General features: G+C 35.5%; 1 protein-coding gene across 5 annotated transcripts in view; it reads right to left on the bottom strand.

Annotated features, from left to right (window-relative positions):
- Nucleotides 1-23,247, bottom strand: part of RAD17 (RAD17 checkpoint clamp loader component) — a 31,928-nt gene that overhangs the window by 8,366 nt on the left and 315 nt on the right. For 2 of the 5 annotated variants that reach the window (XM_022595811.2, XM_089908943.1), the window contains exons 2-15: nt 22,053-22,156; nt 19,913-20,170; nt 19,294-19,377; nt 17,455-17,611; nt 13,468-13,604; nt 12,938-12,990; nt 12,724-12,849; nt 12,561-12,630; nt 6,987-7,098; nt 4,799-4,984; nt 4,413-4,498; nt 4,158-4,304; nt 2,300-2,449; nt 247-367 (exon numbers count right to left, since the gene is read on the bottom strand). In XM_022595811.2, the coding sequence (XP_022451519.1) occupies nt 247-367; nt 2,300-2,449; nt 4,158-4,304; nt 4,413-4,498; nt 4,799-4,984; nt 6,987-7,098; nt 12,561-12,630; nt 12,724-12,849; nt 12,938-12,990; nt 13,468-13,604; nt 17,455-17,611; nt 19,294-19,377; nt 19,913-20,170; nt 22,053-22,156 (1,791 nt within the window). Of the gene's footprint in view, nt 1-246; nt 368-2,299; nt 2,450-4,157; nt 4,305-4,412; nt 4,499-4,798; nt 4,985-6,986; nt 7,099-12,560; nt 12,631-12,723; nt 12,850-12,937; nt 12,991-13,467; nt 13,605-17,454; nt 17,612-19,293; nt 19,378-19,912; nt 20,171-22,052; nt 22,157-23,020; nt 23,059-23,247 lie in introns of those variants that run through there. The other 3 variants (XM_089908942.1, XM_089908944.1, XM_022595803.3) reach the window with 2 other exon arrangements.

Below are 23,247 nucleotides of genomic sequence, written 5' to 3'. Positions count from 1 at the left end.
AAGAATTTACACCAATCTGTCAAAAGGAATTACGTGTGGTTATAGGGGACTTTCAATTTTTACTTTAGGTACTTCTTTATTATTTAATTTCTTTCTTTTTTAATCAAAAAGCATGTATTAATTCTGATTCAAAAAATAAAGGGGAAAAAAACTTACTGTCACTGGTACATAGGAATAAGTTGATCCACAAAAACATAATGTTATAAAACACTACTTCTTGGGGATAAGGAAAACCCATATTATTACCTTGATTTCTCATTGGAATGGTTAGCAAAGCAAGGTATGGCAACAGCTGAGTTTGGAGGCATAAAGCTGGTAAGCAGAAGTCAGAAAAAAGTGCTTTTGCTGCCAGGCAATTTTCCCGATACTGCAGAGAAGGAAAAACATGGTGAAATGAAAAATAAAAATTTAAATATGGATATTTGTCCCTAGACTAAGTTTATTATATCACAAAGTATGTGGGTTTATATGCTACAAATATACTCTAAGAGTTTATCTGATCAGTTCCTTTTCTTTTTTTTGGCCACGCCGGGCAGCTTGATTAGTCCTTTATAACTGTCCTAGCATTATCTAACAAAGCGTTTTATCTACACAACTATTTCACACTTGATATAACAGCAATAAGAACAAGACTTAAGGTAGAAGAAAAACAAACTTAAAAATCAAAGGACTTCTGTTTATGAGCATACACATATCACAAATTATGTGAGGATATTGTTTCTCAATGAAAGAAGGTATTTTCTTCAGTTAAGAGAAGGCACTATGTTACAGTGATGATAAAAGACGTATGATCTCTGCCTTTCAGGTGCTCACAGTCTTAGGTCATTTATATGTAACAAACGCAAAATTAATATACATGCTATAAAGTGCAAAGCAAGTCAATAAGGGACATAAATTGCTTAAAAGTAATGAAATTCTCCAAGAAATCCACTGAAAATTTTCTTAGGTAATGAATGATAGGTTCATATGTAGCCATATGAATTTAAAACTGGAAGACATCTTAGAGATGACCTAGTCCGGGGGTCACAAATTCAGATGCTATAGGAGTCAGGCAGTTAATAGAAATCAGTGCAGTGGAACAGCTGGGGGAGGTGGTACTGACCACTCCCATCACCAAGGGGCAGATTATACTTGGCTTGAGCAGACTGCTGCCATGTAAAATATGGACCAGTGTTGCCTTACTTCCAATTTTTTTTTTCAGGAGATTGCAGAAATTCTGAAGCCAGAAATCCTTATCTGAGTTTTAACTATTATACTAGTTTTCAAAGATTGGCAATTCATTTAAAAAAATCTGTGTGTAGGTTGTATTCAACTTGTGAGCCACCTGTTTTTGACCTCTAAATAACTCAATCCTCCATATTTATAGCTGTGGAAAATAATGGCATATTAAGTGAAATAACTTGTGCAGATGGTTAGAGGTAAAGCCAGGATTTATTTTCAACTGAAACGAAAATATAATTACAACTATAGGCATACCTCAGGGATATTGTGGGTTCAAGTTCCAGACCACTGCAATAAAGTATCACAATAAAGCAAGTCACACAAATTTTGTGGTTTCCCAGTGCATATAAAAGTTATGCTTGGGACTTCCCTGGTGGTCCAGTGGTTAAGACTGCGCTCCCACTGCAGGGGGGCACAGGTTCAATCCCTGGTCAGGGAACTAAGATCCTGCATGCCATTCGGCGTGGCCAAAAAAAAAAAAGTTATGCTCACACTAGACTATAGTCTCCTAAGTGTGCAATAGCATTATGTCTAAAAAAACAATGTACATACTTTAATTAAAAAATACTTCATTGCTAAAAAATGCTAACCATCACCTGAGCCGTCATCCAGTCATACTCTTTTGCTGGTAGAGGGTTTGAAATATTGCTAGAATTATCAAAATGTGACACAGAGACACGAGGTGAGCAAATGCTGTTGGAAAAACGGTGCTGATAGACTTGCTTGATGCAGGATTAACACAAACCTTCAATTTGTAAAAAACTCATTATCTGTGAAACGCTTTAATAAAGTACTATAAAACGAGGTAGTCCTGTATACTTTGATTCCAATAAAATAGGTATATGCTTCCAATTTTTGAGCGCTTTTTCCTTAAAAAAATGACTAAGCATTTAAGAAGACTGTCCTTTTTATGTTTTATCATAGTTCTAAGAAAACTGTGGGCCTTAGCAACTATTTCTCATTAAGAATGAAAGACCATTTTTCTTTTTCAATTAAAAGAAAAAACCAACTTTACTGAGATATAATTCACATACCATAAATAGTTCACTCTTTGAAAATGTACAATTCTTTTTTTTACCTTTTTATTTATTAGAAACCATTGGGGTTTATGCAAGGGTCGAAAACTTGACCCTCCTCCTTGGCAATGAGCAAATCCTCGGGCTTTGTTGGAATGTATCACACCTCTCGTAGCTATAGATGTACTATATTCCCTGAGTAAAGAGCGCGTCTAGAAAAGGAGACAAGATATGAAATAAAGAAAATAAGAGATTTATAAAACAGTACTTATTGGTACTACTGACCCCCAAAAAAGGCTAATCATATTTAGTTACTGTATGTTCATGTTTTTCAACCTCACCACAGCCCTAAAAATAATAGTGCTACAAAATTTTGAAGAAAATTCAACTGCGACATAATAATCAAATGCTATGAGTGAATATTAACTGGATGTTGGATGGAGGTGGTGGAAATAACTTTAAATACATTTTTGAGATAACTGGGGAAACAGGAATAAGGACAGTATATTACTGAATTTATGTTTATTTTCTTAGGTATGATAATGCTATTGTGGTTGTAATAGAGCAATGTCCTTATGCATGCTTAAGTGTTAAATGTTGTGATGCTACAATTACTTTCCAATTATTTAGCCAAAACAAGTGTGTCAATACAGATTAAGCAAATGTGGAAAAATGTGAAAAACTGGTGAACAAAAGCTAAAGGTATTCAGGTATTCATTGTGTATTCTTTCTATTTGTCAACAGGTTGGAAAATTTCAAAATAAAAAAGGAGCAATATAAAAAAATTGAGCAAATGCAACTGCTGAATAATGAAACTCTAAATATATAACAGAAACTGTATCATAACTGTTTAAATGATGGAAATATGGCTAGTGTGACCAGGGAACTGAATTTTTTTTTTTAATTTTTGTTTTGGCTGTGCTGCATTTTAGCTGTGGCATGTGGGATCTTTAGTTGCAGCATGCAGGCTTCTTAGTTGCGGCATGCATGTGGGCTTCTTAGTTGCAGCATGCCTGTGGGATCTAGTTCCCCGACCAGGGATCGAACCTGGGGCCCCCTGTATTGGGAGCACAGAGTCTTACCCACTGGACCACCAGGGAAATCCCTGAATTTTTAATTTAATTTAAATAGCTACAAGTGTCTAGTAACTACTATACCAGTCAGAGCAGAGTTAAACTGTTAAGAAAAAATACAAACTTTATAGTGAATAATTTCAAATGTGCAAATAAATAAATAAATAAATAAATTTAAAAACCATCAGAAAGTATAGCAAGAAACACAGGGGACTTCCCTGGAGGTTCAGTAATTAAGATTCCACGCTTCCACTGGAAGGAGCATGGGTTTGATCCCTGGTCAGGGAACTAAGAGCGCATGCCACACAGCGTGGCCAAAAAAAAAAAAAAAGAAGAAGAAGAAAAGATAGAGGCACAGTTCCTTTCCTTCTGTCTACTTTTCAACAGTTGTCAAGTTTTCCGACTATGTATTAGTTTTATAATCAGAAAATAACTTTAGAAAAAATTAGTGTATGTTATCATAGAAAAATCAGATTCACTGCTGAAGTTTCACTGGGTTGGATGAATTAATTTTGTCATAGTTATTAAGAAGTTACTTAAAATAATGTCAAATCGGGCTTCCCTGGTGGCGCAGTGGTTGAGAGTCCACCTGCCGATGCAGGGGACACGGGTCCGTGCCCCGGTCCGGCAAGATCCCACATGCCGTGGAGCGGCTGGGCCCGTGAGCCATGGCCACTGAGCCTGCGCGTCCGGAGCCTGTGCTCCGCAATGGGAGAGGCCACAACAGTAAGAGGCCCGCGTACCGCAAAAAAAAAAAATGTCAAATCAGTATGAATAAAAGTAAACTTTCTTTCTCAATTCTGAGGAAATAGTCATAAACAAAAACATTTAAGTCAAATGGTCTTACATTCCAGTCACCACTGAGGATATCTGCAAAACTCAGAAATTCACTGGCTCTCACAAGATCATCCACTTCTGTGAAGAAATCTATGTAGTTCTGATGAAGATATAAATTAAATAATTCTCCTGGCATGTGTGACATTTCTACTACTTCCTATAAAAAGAAGTATATATAATTTTGGTAAAAATTCAGTGGTCATATTTATATGGACACATATTTAATATTAATAGTATACAGCCTGTAAATAGTACTAAGTGTTACCTCAGGTTGAACAAGCAATGTATCTCGCTCATACTCTGATAAATGAGAAGGCAATCGAGGTGAACCTAATTCTGTTACAGATGCTCCTATTAAAAAAAATGTCCGGAGTTATTAAAAATAACACCACCTTTATATAATTATATAGCACCTCTCATTTGAAGATTTTTCAACAGTTGGTTTTAATGTTTAATCCCACTCATAATCCAAAAATACTCTATCTAAATACATTTTTCTGCTATGTCTTTCTTAGGCCCTGCCAAAGAGTATCTGACCTAGTCCTAGCTCTTTCTTGTAACTGAACCAAATATATGACATTTAAAAAAATGTATTTTATTTCAATTATAAGATAATAACAGATTTTTAAAAAATGTATAAGGTTTTCTTACGTTTACAATATAGTATTTTCCCCAAAGCTCTGAAGAGAAAAAGAGAAACATCTTTGCCACCAATAGCTTGGACCTCTTGATTTTCAAATATCCTATCAGGTTTTTGTCTTCCTTTTGATTTTGACAGCACAGCATCTGATTTTAATGAAGACATTCGTTTTTTCCTTGGCCATAAATTGTTCTTTCCTAAATAATATACACCCAAGAAACAATATTTAAAATAAAATTAAAATATAAAAATTAAAACTGAGAAAATTTCAGATATAGTTACACTAGGTATTTTAATTTAAATGTTTTTCTAATAAATAATTATGAAGTATACAGAGTCAGAGTCCTCTTTCAGTTACTAAACTATTAAAACGAACTAAAATGTCATCTAAAAGTACGTCATGACACAGATTTCAAATTTTCACATACACAATGACATACTCTAACATAGTCATATCACCTTGGTTTCTCATGGTGTTAATGGCAAGGTACTATTCTTGCTGCATGGTATGTACTAACTAATTTAGTCCTCATAACAACCCTATCAGAGGAGAACTATTATTATACAGAGTAAAGAAATGAGACATAAAGAGGTTAAGTAACTGGCTAAAGGTCAGCAGCTAGTAAGTGATTTGAATCCAGACAGTCTGGTTCTGCAATCCATGCATAACAATGATGCTATATTACTTCTTTACTGATTTGGACAGTCTCCAATTTATGAATATGCCCGTGTTCAAATTTCACTGGGAAATCTACTTTTTAAAACTCAGGGACTCCCTGGTGGTGCAGTGGTTAAGAATCTGCCTGCCAATGTAGGGGTTCGATCCCTGGTCTGGGAAGACCTCATATGCTGTGGAGGAACTGAGCCCGTGTGCCACAACTACTGAAGCCCGGGTGCCTAGAGCCCATGCTCCGCAACAAGAGAAGCCACCACAATGAGAAGCCTGCGCACCGCAACGAAGAGTAGCCCCTGCTCGCAGCAACTAGAGAAAGCCCGCGCACAGCAACAAAGACCCAACGCAGCCAGAAATAAATAAATAAATAAATTTATAACAAAACAAAAACAACTCAGAATGCATGACTTCAGAAAACCAGCCTGGAGTATTAGAAAAACACAGGATCTATGTTTGAATCCTACTATTGTCTATCTCATTAGGCTGGTCTGAGAATTAAATGAAAAAAAATATAATTGCTAATACAGTTCCTGACCCACTATTATTTTCTTCCCTCTGAAATTTCTGAGCTCAGAGCAATAACGTTATAAATGGTAGTAAGGATCCCAAACTGACCCATCCCTAATTCTAGTAGTGAACCTAAGCACAATTTACATTTATGTTTCTACAGCAAAAAGCAGAATTCTGGTTTCAGTTGTGTTAGGATGTCTATTTCTGTAGAGTTATTTTGAAAAACAAAGATGTAACTAAATGAACAGGTTACACTTGTGGGTAGAAACTAGGATTTCAGGTGGATTTTGAGAGCTCCAAAGAGCTTTTAATTTTTTAAGGTCAATTCCTCAATGTTAAGCATCAAGTAGGTCACTTGTTAAATGTTTTCTGATGAAGACTGTATGCAGTAAACTATGATCATTAAGAGCAAAAATTAACTCATTGCTATTAGTGGGGCTATCTCTTTACTATAACATGGCTAGGGACCCCTTTTATATATTAACAAGTGGAAATGCATTTGTTAAACATATCATATATGAACTATTATTAAATTCATTAACAGCTGGCCATTTGAGCACTGAATGTGTGTCAAGCACTGGAATAAACACTCTACAAGGATTACCTCACTCTTCACACATCTTGATCAGACAGGTTCTCATATAAAAGGTGAAAAAATAAAGGCATGGGAAGATTAAGTAACTCGCAAGATTCAGTCACTGAAAAGTGGCAGAGCCAGGATTTTCTCTCAGGAAGTCTCATTCCAAATTAACTTTGAAAGGTAAAGTGGCAAACCACGTAAATAAATCAGCTTTTGTCTCAGATATATAAATACATATGGTGACACATTCATAGTGGTGTGTGTATGCATGTGTACATACATAATTTTATTACACTGTCTCAATAAAAAACTCGTAAGTGAAGATAGGTATATACCAATTTTAAGTTAAAATGTTTAGTTTAATTTCATTTCATGAACAATTAAGAAAAAGTTAGTCACCTATATAATACCATAAGAGTGTATCTTTTCCAGTTACCTGTTGAAGAAGAAAACTGGAGGCTGTTTATTGCACTTCTGATATCACCAGAACATCCTTGACAGAGCAACTCTAGAGAAGTTTTATCAGGGACAACAATCTTTCCTCCATCCTAAAATGAAAAAATTAAAATTAAAAAAGCTATTTTCTAAGCAAAAAACAAACAAAACCACCTATTTTCTAAACTTAATGGAAGTATAATAGAATCTTTCCAATTTGAATGCTAAAAAGCCTACATGTTAAACAACAGTCTGCTTGTGAAGGTACAAGTGTCAATGACATCACAGTTTAAGGTAAAATTTCAAGGTTATAAAATATCGTTTTACTTTTTTACTTGGACTAGGTTATATTTTGAAGTTCTCTCTCTTTCACTATATACACACATATATACAAATATAGATAGATAAACACACACACTCACACACATATGCATAAATATGTGAATACGATATATCACCTATCACACCCTTGGTAGATCAAGTATAAGACAAGAAAAACTTCTCCTCTCTTCCCCCTCAGAAACTCCTAATAGTTTACTGACAACATAACTTAAGCTGAATTCATGTGATTGTTCATAGATGATCCCATTTCAGCTCTTGACAGAAAAACAGTACTGTGCTATGATCTTCAATATATTTTTAACTTTATTAACCAAAGCTGTTTCAAAAGTTCTTTATGAAAGTTATCCTTTTGCTCTACAGATCCCAACTTTGTAACATGTGTTAACATTTTAGGAGGAGCCTTTCCAGACCACTTTTTGTGCACACGTATCTGTAAGTAAATATAGTATCTGTAAGTATATTCAGAGTTAATTTTTTTAAATATAAGTGGGATAATATCATATGTATTATTCTATGAATTAATACCGTTCTTTGTGATCTTTCTATGTTAGTACCTTTAAGTCTATATAGTTTTAAAAAAAATGTTATGGGTAGACAGTAATTTAACTAGCATTTCCCCCAATGAAGGGACATTTACATTGTTTCCACTTTTTTACTATTCCAGACCTATATATATACTATTTATACAGCTGACCCTTGAATAATGTGGGGTTAGGGACACCAGCCCTCCTCACAGTCGAAAATCCAAGTGTAACTTATAGTTTTCCCTCTGTAGCCGTGGTTCTGCATCCTCGGATTCAACCAATCATGGATCAGGTAGTACTGCAGTATTCACTACTGAAAGAAATGCACATATATGTGGCCCATGCAGCTCAAACCCATATTGCTCAAGGGTCAACTGTATACCTTTGCCAACATGCATGAACATTTCTGTAGAAGCAGAGGGCCCTTCAAAGTGTCTGTAACATTTACCAGTTTTATTTTTCCTAGCAATGGTAGGTGAGAGTGTTCATTTTTCCATATCTTTGACAACCCTGTATATAAATCTTAAATTTTTTGTGCTCTGATATGTGAAAAATGTTACCTGGTTTAAATATGAATTTCTCTGATTACTATGTAGGGCTGAACACCTCTCATGTTTACTATCCATTTGTATTTCTTTGTGTACTGGCTTCTGTTCTTAGCCTTTTTTTTCTTGTAGGCATATTTTTATGTATTCAGGTATCAGTGGGGCTTCCCTGGTGGCGCATTGGTTAAGAATCCGTCTGCCAGTGCAGGGACACAGGTGCAAGCCCTGGTCTGGGAAGATCCCACATGCCGCGGAACAGGTAAGCCTGTGCGCCGCAACTACTGAGCCTGAGCTCTAGAGCCTGCAAGCCACAACTACTGAAGCCTGTGCTCTAGAGCCTGTGGTCCGCAGCAAGAGAAGCCACCACAATAAGTCCGCGCACCGCAATGAAGAGTAGCTCCCACTTGCCACAAGTAGAGAAAGCCCGCACACGGCAACGAAGACCCAACACAGCCAAAAGTAAAATGAATAAAAAATAAAAATTCAGATATTAGTGCTTTTCTGTTAAAAAAACTGCAAATATTTTCTTTCATTCTCATGCTTGTCTTTTATCTTTACCATGCCTTCTGTCATTTCCTAAGTTTTCCATTTTTTTTGAAGTAAATCCATGGCTTTCAGGTTTTGTTTCTTGCTTAGAAGACTTTCCCCCAACCCAAAGTATTTTTTCCTAATACTCTTCTAATTTTTGTATTTAACTCTTTAATCAAAGTTTAAATTGTTTTTGTGCATAGTATGAACTAAAGAGGCAACCTTGGGCTTCCCTGGTGGCGTAGTGGTTGAGAGTCCGCCTGCCGATGCAGGGGACACGGGTTTGTGCCCCGGTCCGGGAAGATCCCACATGCCGCGGAGCGGCTGGGCCCGTGAGCCATGGCCGCTGAGCCTGCGCTTCCGGAGCCTGTGCTCCGCAACGGGAGAGGCCACAACAGTGAGAGGCCCGTGTATCGCAAAAAAAAAAAAAAAAAGAGGCAACCTTATGTTTTCCTATATGAATATCCAATTGTTCCAACACCAGTTGTTAACCATAGTAGTCTACTCTCCTTCCCCAGTGATGTAAAATGCCACTTCCATTATATAAAAAATTCCCATTTACACATACTGATCTATTTCTGTGCTGTCTTCTCATTTTATTCTTCCATTTGTCTATTACTGTGCTAATACCACACTGCTGTACCCTAGAGTTTCATCATATTATGTTCCAATACCTAGACAGCAAGTCTCTCTTCATCACTCTTTTACAAAATTTCCTTGCTCATGCCTTCTTTTCCAGATTAACTTTATTTTTATTGGGAATACGTTTACCTTAAAAATTGTTTTGAGAGGAGTACTTGTTTTTGAAAAATTCTAGATATGGATTACTTGCCAGTAAGGAAATATAATTTGAAATTATAATCCTTGGCAGCTGAAGAAAATACTATGGATGTTAATTACTGTGAACATGGCAAATATGGCTAAGATGTATGATCAGCAGTTCCTTCCACACTTTACATACCTAATGATATCAGAAAAGACTAAAGATCTTTCTTCCTATGAATACAGAGAAACATTTAGACTTAAAGAAAAACACTTAAGATATTCAACACTCTTTCTTATTATAACTCATTCATTTAAGACGTCAACACTCTTCCCTAATATAATTAACTAAGCTACAGAATACCAGAGATTAAACTCTCCTTTAAATCTTCTTATACTATCATTATCATCCTTGGAGACTCCAGACAGTATCATGACATTTGATTTTATATTTGATTTATATTTACATGTAAATATTGTGCTTGTTGCTGCTCCTTTTATGTAACATATCAATGATGATATCAAAAGTATACTAGTTCTAAAATTCTTGCTGGTCAACTATTTAAGGTAAAGCACATTAACCACATGACAAAGAAGTTATGGTATCTCCTTTTACTAACTTGCTAGAGTAAATGCCATTTGCAATTTAATGACTTAGTCTAAAAAGAAGTTGTGAGTAATGTGATACAGTAGTATGATGCTGACTATTTTTATTTCTTCAGTGTTTAATAAATATTTAAATATAGTTTATAATTATCATGCTTATAGTAGAAAACAGAGATTTTTTTCAAAAAGACAATAAAAAAATCACAAGTTATCCTACCATCCAGAATAACACTCAGCATTTTTATGTATTTCTTTTAGTATGTATAGGTTTATGTATATATGTGCATTGTGTTGTCATTGACAACTGTATGTTTTGTTCTAGCACAGTGAATTGGAGTCAGAACAAAACTTAAGCTCATCTGATACTTAATAGTCATGGAATATTATTCGAGTTATTTCCCTCCAAAGTTCAGCTTCCTTACCTATAAAATGGGGATAATTCTGTATGGTTGTGGTGAGGGTTTAATAAGATCAGGTATGTAAAATTACTTTGCATAGGGCTTGACAGATATATCAAGGGCTGGAAACATCATTTCTATTGTTAGAATTATCATATAACTTCGCATCTTGTTATTTTTAACTTGACATTAAATTGTATTTCCCCATGTCACTGAATATTTTCAAAATGCTAATTAATGACATAATAGTTCACCACAGTAACTGCTCCCTCTATTCCTGGACTCAGGGTGTTTCTAATATTTCACTATTAATACTTGTACTTATTCAGCTAGGTGCTCTACATGCATACATTATTCTGTTTAATCCTCAAAAATAACCTCTCCCTTGGAGACTTCCCTCAGTTCCTGTGATCCAGCACTCTAAATATATTATGATGTAAGATCCAGTTGATTTATAGCAGTAGGGCCCCCTAGAACCACGCTGCTTGGAGTAGAAGTTTCATCAATTTATCTTAACATCATCTTGATTTGAAAGATAGAAAACAATGATGCATTAAAAGTAACAGCTATGGGACTTCCCTGTGGTGCAGTGGTTAAGAATCTGCCTGCCAATGCAGGGGACACGGGTTCAAGCCCTGGTCTGGGAAGATCCCACATGCTGCGGAGCAACTAAGCCCATGCACCACAACTACTGAGCCCGTGCTCTAGAGCCCGCAAGCCACAACTACTGAGCCCGCATGCCACAACTATTGAAGCCCACGCGCCTAGAGCCCGTGCTCTTCAACAGGAGAGGCCACCGCAACGAGAGGTCCATGCACCACAACAAAGAGTAGCCCCTGCTGGCCGCAATTAGAGAAAGCCTCCATGCAGCAACGAAGACCCAAAGCAGCCAAATAAATAAATAAATAAATAAATAAAATTTATGGGGGGAAAAAGTAACAGCTATTTCAGGGACTTTGCTGATGGCGCAGTGGATAAGACTCCGTGCTCCCAGTGCAGGGGGCCTGGGTTTGATCCTTGATCAGGGAACTAGATTCCACATGCATGCCACAACTAAGAGTTCGCATGCCACAACTAAGGAGCCTGCCTGCCGCAACTAAGACCCTGCACAACCAAATTAAAAAAAAGAAAAAAAAAAAACTAACAGCTATTTCAGAACAATGTTAGTATACTTAACACTATTGAATTGGATGGTTAAAAATGGTTAAGATATTTCTAATATATAATACAGCTAATAATACTGTATTACATATTTGAAAGTTGCTAAGAGAAAAAAATCTTAAATGTTCTCACCACAAAAAAGAAATGGTAATTACATGACATGATGCAGGTGTTAGATAACCTATGGTGGTAATCATTTTTCATTACATAAGTTTATCGAATCAATGTGTCATACACCTTAAACTTACATGATGTTATATGTCAGTTATATCTCAATAAAGCTGGAATAAAATGGTTAAGATGTTAAATTTTATGATTTTTTTTATCAAAATAAAAAATATATTAAATCTTTAAAAAGTGACAAGACAAAAGTAGAGCTGGACTGTTGCTGACTAATGGACGTAGATGCCAGAAAACAGCTTCTTGATAACAGATACAATTTAAAACACTAAGCCAAGCAAAGGGAAATTTACCTCAATGTGAAAAAGAAAATTAAGTTTAAAAGTAGAAAAAGGTTAAGGATTTTTAAAATTAGTATTTCCTACATTTTCTAAAATGACGTGCTTTATGAGTGTAATTAAAATTTTTTAATTTTAAAAACTGAAATAGTTTGTGTCTCTAACTCCTCAAGTTTATATAATACTACTTAAGTTTGGCTTTCTATAATTACAATGTAAGATTCAAATTAATCAGTTCTTAAAAGACTTACCTTATTAGCTTCTTTTGTCACTATTCGATTAAGAAACTTCATCATAATTGTTGGTGCCACAGGGTTGAAACTGTGAAAGTTTTACAAAGAAAGATAGTGGTTATGTGATTAATTTAAAAATACAGTATGTATATGAAATTTTAAGCAGAAATTTCATTCTTACCTAATATTTGATATAGCACACTCCTCCTGAATTTCTTTGGGAAACAGTAACCTTTGATTATTACCTCCACTGAGACTGTCAGAGATTATAAATATTAGAGGACATCGACCAATCTGCACGTACTTCCTAAAATAACAAAAGATAGCAAGCAAGGTTGAAATTTAAACCACCTGCCATTTAATCTGAAGTTTTAAAAAAGTTCACTGAAACTCACCTCAGAACTTCATGTAAAGTATGAGAATCTCGATAAAACTGGTTAGGTAAATCCTACCAAAAACAAAGGAGAAACATTAGCTCAGTTTTATTCCCATGTAAATTTATTTTCAGATTTATATTTACCAAAACAGGAGAAATGTTATCTATTCAATGTACTGTAACCAGAACTGTTGTAGAAAGGGAGACATCAAATAGCTGATGTCCTAAATAGTAATACACATCAATGGGATTTTGATAGCAAATTCCTTAGGATCACTACAGATCATAATATTTTTACTAAGACGTCACTTTCTAAATATTTTTTGCCTTTCTATACGTAGGCCATTAAATTTTTAAAGTTCATTAACCTATAGCTACTCTATCCAAGTTTACTGCAAGAAACTTTAGGTTTCTTCTATTGCACAAAGCCTTTATGTTATATTTTACCAGTACTAATACTATGGAGAGAGTAAATGTCATTATCACATAAAATATATCTTACAATTGTTTACTCAATAGTTATAGCAGAATTTCAAAAGCTGTCCTTACTTCAACTAGAATTATCTTCTTATCAGTTCTCAGATCATCTCCAAGCATTTGTAGTTTGTTATATTTTGTCGCTCTTAGTAGAAACTCTTTAAAAACTGCTATCTGAGACTGATAAGGAAATACATGGAAGCTTGATTCTGAAAGGAAACATATTTAACACTTTTATTTTCAACCAATTATATACACATCAATATTATACATATGTACGTAATATAGATATACGTTAATGAATACATTTACATATACATGAAGGAGCACACTATTGTAGACTCTTTTTCAATTAGGCAAAACAGTTCAAATTTAAAATATTCATTTCAAAAGACAAAAGTCACTATGAACAACAGTAACTTTTCTGTACCAATGAATGTAATATGGAGTTAACTGATTTCAGAACACAGCTGTTAGTATAAAAGTCATACAATTGGTAAAAATATTTATGACTCTGCCTACACATTGAAGATTCTCCCAATCAGTGCATGACTATAAATGAGCTGTTTTCAATAATAGTAAGTTTTGGGCTTCCCTGGTGGCAGTGGTTAAGAATCCGCCTGCCAATGCAGGGGACACGGGTTCGAGCCCTGGTCTAGGAAGAGATCCCACATGCCACAGAGCAACTAAGCCTGTGAGCCGCACCTGCTGAAGTCTGAGCGCCTAGAGCCTGTGCTCTGCAAGAGAAGCCACCGCAACGAGAAGCCCATGCACCACAACGAAGAGTAGCCCCCACTCTCCACAACTAGAGAAAGCCCATGCGCAGCAACAAAGACCCAAGGCAGCCAAAAATAAAAAATAAATAAAATAAATAAATCTATTTAAAAAATAATAAGTTTTAATGACAAAAAGAGAATGACTGATTAGTGAATTTGGGAATAAGGGAAGAAATACTTTATACAGAAGACTGTAAATAAAGACTTCCTAACAGGATAGAGAGCCCAGAGATAAACCCACGCACATATGGTCACCTTATCTTTGATAAAGGAGGCAGGAATGTACAGTGGAGAAAGGACAGCCTCTTCAATAAGTGGTGCTGGGAAAACTGGACAGTTACATGTAACAATAGGAGATTAGATCACTCCCTAACACCATACACAAAAATAAGCTCAAAATGGATTAAAGACCTAAATGTAAGGCCAGAAACTATCAACTCTTAGAGGAAAACATAGGCAGAACACTCTATGACATAGATCACAGCAAGATCCTTTTTGACCCACCTCCTAGAGAAATGGAAATAAAAACAAAAATAAACAAATGGGACCTAATGAAACTTCAAAGCTTTTGCACAGCAAAGGAAACCATAAACAAGACCAAAAGACAATCCTCAGAATGGGAGAAAATATTTGCAAATGAAGCAACTGACAAAGGATTAATCTCCAAAACTTACAAGCAGCTCATGCAACTCAATAACAAAAAAACAAACAACCTAATCCAAAAATGGGCAGGAGACCTAAATAGACATTTCTCCAAAGAAGATATACAGACTGCCAACAAACACATGAAAGAATGCTCAACATCATTAATCATTAGAGAAATGCAAATCAAAACTACAATGAGATATCATCTCACTCACAGCAGTCAGAATGGCCATCATCAAAAAATCTAGTAACAATAAATGCTGGAGAGGGTGTGGAGAAAAGGGAACACTCTTGCACTGCTGGTGGGAATGTGAATTGGTACAGCCACTATGGAGAACGGTATGGAGGTTCCTTAAAAAACTACAAATAGAACTACCATATGACCCAGCAATCCCACTACTGGGCATATACCCTGAGAAAACCATAATTCAAAAAGAGTCATGTACCAAAATGTTCATTGCAGCTCTATTTACAATAGCCCAGAGATGGAAACAACCTAAGTGTCCATCATCGGATGAATGGATAAAGAAGATGTGGCACATATATACAATGGAATATTACTCAGCCATAAAAAGAAACGAAATTGAGCTATTTGTAATGAGGTGGATAGACCTAGAGTCTGTCATACAGAGTGAAGTAAGTCAGAAAGAGAAAGACAAATACCATATGCTAACACATATATATGGAATTTAAGAAAAAAAAAATGTCATGAAGAACCTAGGGGTAAGACAGGAATAAAGACACAGACCTACTAGAGAACGACTTGAGGATATGGGGAGGGGGAAGGGTAAAAAAAAAAAAAAAGACTTCCTAGGGACTTCTCTGGTGGTCCAGTGGTTAAGAATCTGCCTTCCAATGCAGCAGACATGGGTTCAATCCCTGGTCGGGGAACTAAGATCCCACATGCCGCGGGGCAACTAAGCCCGCACGCTGCAACTACTGAGCCCATGTGCCACAACTAGAGAAACCTGTGCACTGCAATAAAGACCCAACGCAGCCAAAAAAAAAAAACCCGACTTCCAAGATTGTCAAAAGTAATGTTACTGTTAGAAAGCAGTAAAATTTCCAAGAGTATGGGATACTATGAGCATAAGGGTATTGTAAGGCCAGCAGGTCCGGGGAAGGGCCCAGGGAGCCAGACGGAACCCCCACCAAAGTGGCTGATGCAACCAACACCTGACATTGCCACACCACTCGGCCGGGTCTTCCCGCTCCCCGAGGGGCGGAACCAACGGCTCTGAGGCTGATGCAACCGACACCTGACATTGCCACAGCACCCGAGAGATTACCAAAAAAGGGCTGCTTCACACAGCAAGCACCTCCCCTGAGTCCACCCCTATAAATTTTGTTAGCGCCCACACCCGGGCGCGACTTCTCTGGCCCCTTTCTCTGGGACCAGTGAACCTCGCCCGGGAGCATTCCCAAATAAAGCTTGTTTAAGCTCTCCTCCGTTTTTGGTGCCGTTCCTTACAGGTATGCATACTAAAGATACAGTAAGCACAGAGAATATTAAAGAAGAGCCTGAAGAAAGAATTTTGAGGAATACTGCACATTAGAATATAATCATCCTTCTACAGAACCCCTTGCACTTCAAAATGGCCTAGGAGATTTGGATACCCCTAGCTTAGTTACCTAAAGCAGCAGTAAGACAGATATGAAAGTTAAAAATGATCGTGCTGGAGTTTATGAGCATATATGTGAAGTTTTAAATTGATACGTCTTTAAATTGATACTATCATTATTTTTGGATGTTTGTCTTAAAGCCCCCTTTCGAATTCCAAAGACCATCTTTCCCTTATACTTTGATTCTAAAAGGTCTGATCTAAACTCTTGTTTGGAGGCAAGTTACTTTAACATATTTTAAGGCTTGATTTACATTTAAACAAAGAGTTCATTTATACAGCCAGAGCCTGGGAAGAAAGTACATAAGTAATGCAAACTGATTAGCTTGTTATCTAACAAAACAGTTAAAACATTTAATCCTTAAAAACATCCCACTCTCCTTTGCTGGAGGGACCCTTCCTTCTCCTAAAATTACTTCTCTCTGAACCTAGGAAGTATGTGAGAAAACACACACATATAGTTTCATCTGATTGCTACTCTGACTTTGTGAAGCAGTTGGTAGTGGGCAAATGCCAGTCTAGTGTAGAGGCGGCAATATATACCTTCCTCTCAAAAACATATACCCTGGGACTTCCCTGGTGGCACAGTGGTTAACAATCCACCTGCCAATGCAGGGGACATGGGTTTGAGCCCTGGTCCGGGAAGATGCCACATGCCACGGAACAGCTAAGCCCGTGTGCCACAACTACTGAAGCCCGCGTGCCACAACTACTAAAGCCCGCGTGCCTAGAGCGCGTGCTCTGCAACAAGATAAGCCACCGCAGTGAGAAGCCCATGCATGGCAACGAAGAGTAGCCCCTGCTTGCTGCAACTAGAGAAAGCCCGCGTACAGCAACGAAGACCCAATGCAGCCAAAAATAAATAAATAAATTTAAAAAACAAACAAACAAACAAAAGAACCCATATACCCAATAGGATCTTAGAAATCTTAAAGATATAGATGGGGGGCTTGTTACAAACCTCCTGTAAACCAGACTTTCCCCAGTATTTCCACTACCTTCAGAGTAAACCTTACCAGGATTAAATATCTCCTTGAAATCATCTTTTTGGAATTGTGGTAAAACTGGATTAATCCACTCTTGTACTTGAATACCATGCTCCTTTGATAGTATTTTTATAGTTGTTGTTTTTCCACATCCAGGGGGTCCTGTTATTAATAAAATAGATCCACCCTAAAACCAAATATAAACATGAATAAAAAATCAAAATCATTGGAATGCTAGAATATTATGTATGAATATTCTTTTTAAATGTTTATTACCTCTACAGATATTTACTGAATGTCAGGTATAAGCAGAGTAAATTTCACGATGCTAGCTGGAATAAACCAGCTTTAGATAAGAGAATTTTATTTCCTGAACTTCTAAGCATAGTTTCTGATAATTCCTCAATTCTTGCATTGTGTTCCTCCCAAGGACTACTCAGTAGCCAAATTAAAACAATTTCAGCTAGATTAAAGAGGTAATGTCTAAAACAAGTATTTTTAGGGGTTACCTGAACTCATAAAATTCAATCTTAATACAGACCTCTCTTTGGATTATATACTTCAATATTATATAATATTCTTATGGAAAAACCTCAGTTTAGATATCAGATTCTTTAAGAAATGTATATTAAGGGCTTCCCTGGTGGCGCAGTGGTTGAGAGTCCGCCTGCCGATGCAGGGGACACGGGTTCGTGCCCCGGTCCAGGAAGATCCCACATGCCGCGGAGCGGCTAGGCCCGTGAGCCGTGGCCGCTGGGCCTGCGCGTCCAGAGCCTGTGCTCCGCAACGGGAGAGGCCACAACAGTGAGAGGACCACGTACCGCAAAAAAAAAAAAAAAAAAAAAAAAAAAGAAAGAAATGTATATTAAGAAACATATTACCAGGAACAGGACTCTAAAGACAGACTAGAGGATGCAGCTCCCAGTAACATTCCCTCATTCAGTAAATCTGATAAAAAAAGTTAAAACTGAAAAATTATCAGGGGAAGATGTCCTACATATAATGGTGGGCTGCAATCCTTGCTCATTTGTTTACTTTTATTAACTACAGTAAATAAGGGCCTGTATACTTGGACCTAGAGAAGAGCCAGTTACACTTTAATTTTATTATTTATTTATTTATTTATTTGTCATGCTGTGCGGCGAAGGTGAAGGCAACTCTTCTAGATTTTAAAAGCCCTAAGAGATAGAACAATCAAATGTAATGGGTGGTCCTTGATTAGATACTGGTTGTAACAAACCAGATATAAAAGACAACTGGAAAAATGTGAATATGAACAGAGCATTAGATAACATTAGAGAATTAAATGCCAAACATTTATAATTTACATTAAAATACTCATGGGTGAAAATGATGAGTATTTTTACAGGTACATGAATATTCACTTGCTATTCTATTTTTACTATTCTATTTTTTCTTTATGTTTCAAGAATCTCAAAATTAAAAAAGTTTAAAAAGAGAGAGAGAGAATATTCTAGCTTGGGGGCCAAGGGTAATTATGGAATTAGGAAGTGAAAGAAAAAACATAAGCGTAGGATGAATGACTATTTTAGGTTATATTTAATACAAAAACTAATACGTAATTTGCCTGCTTGCTTTAGTGTGAGATGATCTGATATGCTAAATATATTAGCCCCCTAATGGTTTACTATGCTTTATATATAAGAGGGAAAAAGAGGTACAAGTCAAGGGGAAAACGCAAAGTCTCTTGAGTCTTTTAATGACAAAGAAGTAGTAAGGTCAGACAGCTTTCTACTGCAGGTGATCTGGACTTATGAGAAAGTCAACATGAAAGTTTTTAACTTCTTATAACCAACCAGAGAAACATTTGAGGCCAATTATTTTTAAACACATTTCTTATTTAGTTACCTGTTTGTGCTGCCTTTCTAAGACTTCAGCCTTTAACCAGGTTTCAACTTCTTCAATTTTCTTTTTATGCACAGCAAGTTCATGCTAAAATTTTCAAGTTTAAAATAAAACATTTTAACTCAAAATTTTTTGATACATCAGCACAGGTTAATCTACACGTTTTTAATGAAAAAAACTAGAAACAAGTAACATGATATAGTAATAAAAAGGTCCTTTTGATTATACTTAATTCAATTCTTTATACTGATATGGAAAAATTCTATTCTTAAACTGACCCCAATATATGAAAATTTGAGACACATATGCAATTATAAAATATTTTAAAATCCTGTTATACATTTTGGGAAGGGAATAAATAGGGAGGGGTATTACATTTAGCAAAATATTAAATGGATCAAGTCTATGTTGGGGGTTAAATTAAATCGAAGACAAATAACCAATGGTATACCTTCTGAATAACTGTTGGGAAAATTTGAGCCTTGGAATATAAAAAACCTAGAAATTATTATTTTTTTTCTAATTCATTTAGGCAGAAAGATTTTTATGAATATCTGAAAATGCACATCCCTCTCCTTCCTGAAACTAAATTACGTAGACTTGTTTGTATGTCATTTATTACCTGCGTTTCTGGTTTGTATTTATCCACCCATGGTTCATTTTCTGACAGATATTCTTTTGAATTTTCTAGACCATAAATCTGCTTTGAGGAAGATAGGTTTCCTCTTTTTCTAGCTGGAAATTTGCTACTTTCTACTGTGGAAGGCACCTTTTTTCTTCTAAGGCTTGAGTTATTCACACCTAATGATGTGGCAGTAATAGTAGAGATGCTTGTAGTCTCTGAAAAATCATCAAATGATGAGTCTACCCAGTTTGTTATCTGAAAAAAAGAAACCATGTAAACACTATTACATTTTTTTTGCATCTATTCCCTATATAACGACTCTATTAAAAAAATTCTTATACTTGTAACATTTAAAATAAAAATCTCACAAATTAGCTCTTTAAATAAAATTGACTCTGTATTAGTCATTTTTCTACTTTACAATAAGCATAAATGTATACTTATCTACTTGACCATGGTAATGATGGATGTCATATAAATGAATATAGAATACAAACTTAAGTCTTTTTATTAATTATAATCTTCCCAGAATAAAGATTAGACTGATACTTTAAAAACTCATTTGTAGCTCTGAAACACAAATATTAAAATTACCTACCAAAAAAAGAAGTAAAACAGAATAAAGAAAAAAAGGCATTATTTTAACTATGTAGAGCAGTAAGAAAAGTAACACTTCTGCCTTGACCAGGTTAATACATTCACAAACTTAAGAACCATTTTATACATTCAAATAATCCCTACCGGCTTTAAGATATGTGAAGATAGGTCTAAGAATACTGACACTATGAATAGTTTGTAATTATGACTTGATTATATTTTTCTTCAGCTCATGAAGCAACTAATATGTTTATGAAAGGGAGGCAGGCTTTCCAGGGAGGGTGATTTGTCAGATTTGTTTAGGAAAACGAGTACTAGTTTAATAGAGCAGGAAAATCAGTGAGTTCTATTTCATGGTCTTCTAGTCTATAGAAACTATTAACCCCTCTACGTTTCCCTTCAACACTTCCTTTTCTTTAAAATCCTTTGTAAGAATACACACAGAGAAATGCTAAATTAAGCAATTTTAACCTAAAAATATTTGAGCATTAAAAAGTGTTCTTTTTTTAATAATTAGAATTTTAAAAGTGGACTTTTTCTTAACATTCCAACAGTATAAATCTAAAAAAATCTAGCTTAGTACCTGACTTTTGTAATTCCCTGCCTGGCTAACAAGATTATATTTTCCTTGAAGAATACTCAGCCATAGTTGTGAACCATTTATTTGACAATGCTCCTTTCTGGGAGACAAACAAAACAAAAAACAGAGGTTGGAGCTGAAAGTAGGCTCAGGAGAAGCAATACTTTCAAGTATTTTATGAATGTGAAATCAAACTTCATTCCTCTTATAAACAGAATCTAGGATTATGATCAGCAGTGGGTAAAGAAATGAAGACTTTTTGGAAAAAAAATTTTAGTCATAGCTACCCAATTTATTTCCTCCTCTTTAAAAAGACTATTACTAGTACTACAATTTTGGCCCCTTTCCTCTATTTTTAAGAGTACATAAAAATATTAGTAGTAGTAAAACTCTTGATAGCAATTCTGATCTAGGGATTCCAATCTCCATGTTACTTATACATTTTACAGTTTTCTTATGTAAATATGGATTTCCATTTACTTTTAAAAAAAAGAGGAAGAGAAACAGCAAAGTTAAATAATTCACTTAGAGTAAGAGAAAAATCAGATCCACCACTAGGAAAACAGCTAACTTTCAGTATACTGTCTGATACCCATCCTACCCACCCGCTAGCCTTGTTGAGAACTGGCACATTGAACCACCTAATTTCTAAGAAGCAGGGTTTGTTGTTAAGCTATAACACCAACTACAGCTCATGTATTTCCTTTTCTTCTATTGCTCTTTCATTCAAGAGTTTTCAGCCTTTTCTTTGTGACCAGGATTGTAAATAAACATTTTTTCAAAACTAAGGTTGTGTTTTCAGTGTACAGTTGTTTCACATTTTTGAACTTTTTAGATCACTAATTACAACAAATACTGGGCACCATTACTCTCATAGCAGTAATAAGTCATTGGGAACACATATAAAAATTTATAACTCCTTTTGGGCAGTTATCACATGGCCATTTTAGTGTATCATACCTTTGTGGAAGATGCCTTTGGTCTAAGAAAAGTTTTTGACATTATAAACTTTAATAGTTCCCATCCGTAGTATACAACCTGTAGTACATTAAAGTATAATTCACCTAGGGGAAAAAAAGAAAAAAAATCTCAAATTAAGAAAAACTGTAAAACAGAAATAATTAATATATATTGATAAAAATCAACGACATAATAAAGTTAAGGCTCAAGAACTAGTGAAAGAGAACACAGCAAACATACATGCAGCAAGAAATCAAAATACTAAAATAAATTTTACTTTTAATGACTATAACTGTCAAATTATCTGTGGTGATGTAACATTTTTCCTACAAACTCAATAATGTATTAGAGAAAACAGAAAAACTACACATTTGTGAACCTATCTTTTGTCATTAAGAAAAATTAAACAATTTTATTTGTGTAGTTTTCATATGAAAATTAAAATTCCCCACATTTCAAATTATAAAATTTCAAAAAATTTTCCAAAATTTCAAAAATAATAACAAAAAAAGCACCATACAATGAATTCAGACTTATCACTTACTTTGGACAAAGACTTTATATCTTACAGTAAACTTTTTCCATAACTGTTGTTATTCGAATAAGTTATTATGAAATTTTTTGGCAACACTGCTTTCTGACTTTCATAGTTCTTCAATGTTTATACAAACTCGTGAACTCACCAATTTTAAGTTAGCCAGAAGGAAAGTTTTTTAAGGTCTACAAACCTGTAAGCTGAGCTTTATAGTTTGGAGTCACAATAATTTATGTGTAAATACTTCCACACACTAGAAAACAAATCATACACACACACACACAAATTGTTCACGACTAGAGAAGTTTTTGCTTTGCGGTTTCAAAGAGATACATAGGTGGAAAACACAGAGTTGGCAGCTCGAAATAAAAGACGCAGACTGTTGTTATAGTCAGGACTCTAGTCGCTCTTTGAAAGCAAGACTGACAGTTACCTCCTTGAAAAAGCAGGCAATTGTCCTTGATGGTACCAGGTTTCTGAAATGAGACGTCAGAGACAGAAGAGAACCTGAAGAGTATTTCTAGCAAACCCACCACCATCCTACACACTGCACTGGGGATACTAAGCTCACATATTCGTCCAACGTAATACTGCTAGTCAACGTAAAGCCGAGATGAGCTCGCGTGCTCCGGCTCCAGGCCAGAGCTCTGCGCCCCGACC

Source organism: Delphinapterus leucas, chromosome 3 (assembly GCF_059928025.1).
Source record: "Delphinapterus leucas isolate spDelLeu-1000000601 "Yukka" chromosome 3, BTC_Dleu_Yukka2, whole genome shotgun sequence".
Classification (NCBI taxonomy): domain Eukaryota; kingdom Metazoa; phylum Chordata; class Mammalia; order Artiodactyla; family Monodontidae; genus Delphinapterus; species Delphinapterus leucas.
This window is presented reverse-complemented; position numbering and strand designations above follow the sequence as displayed.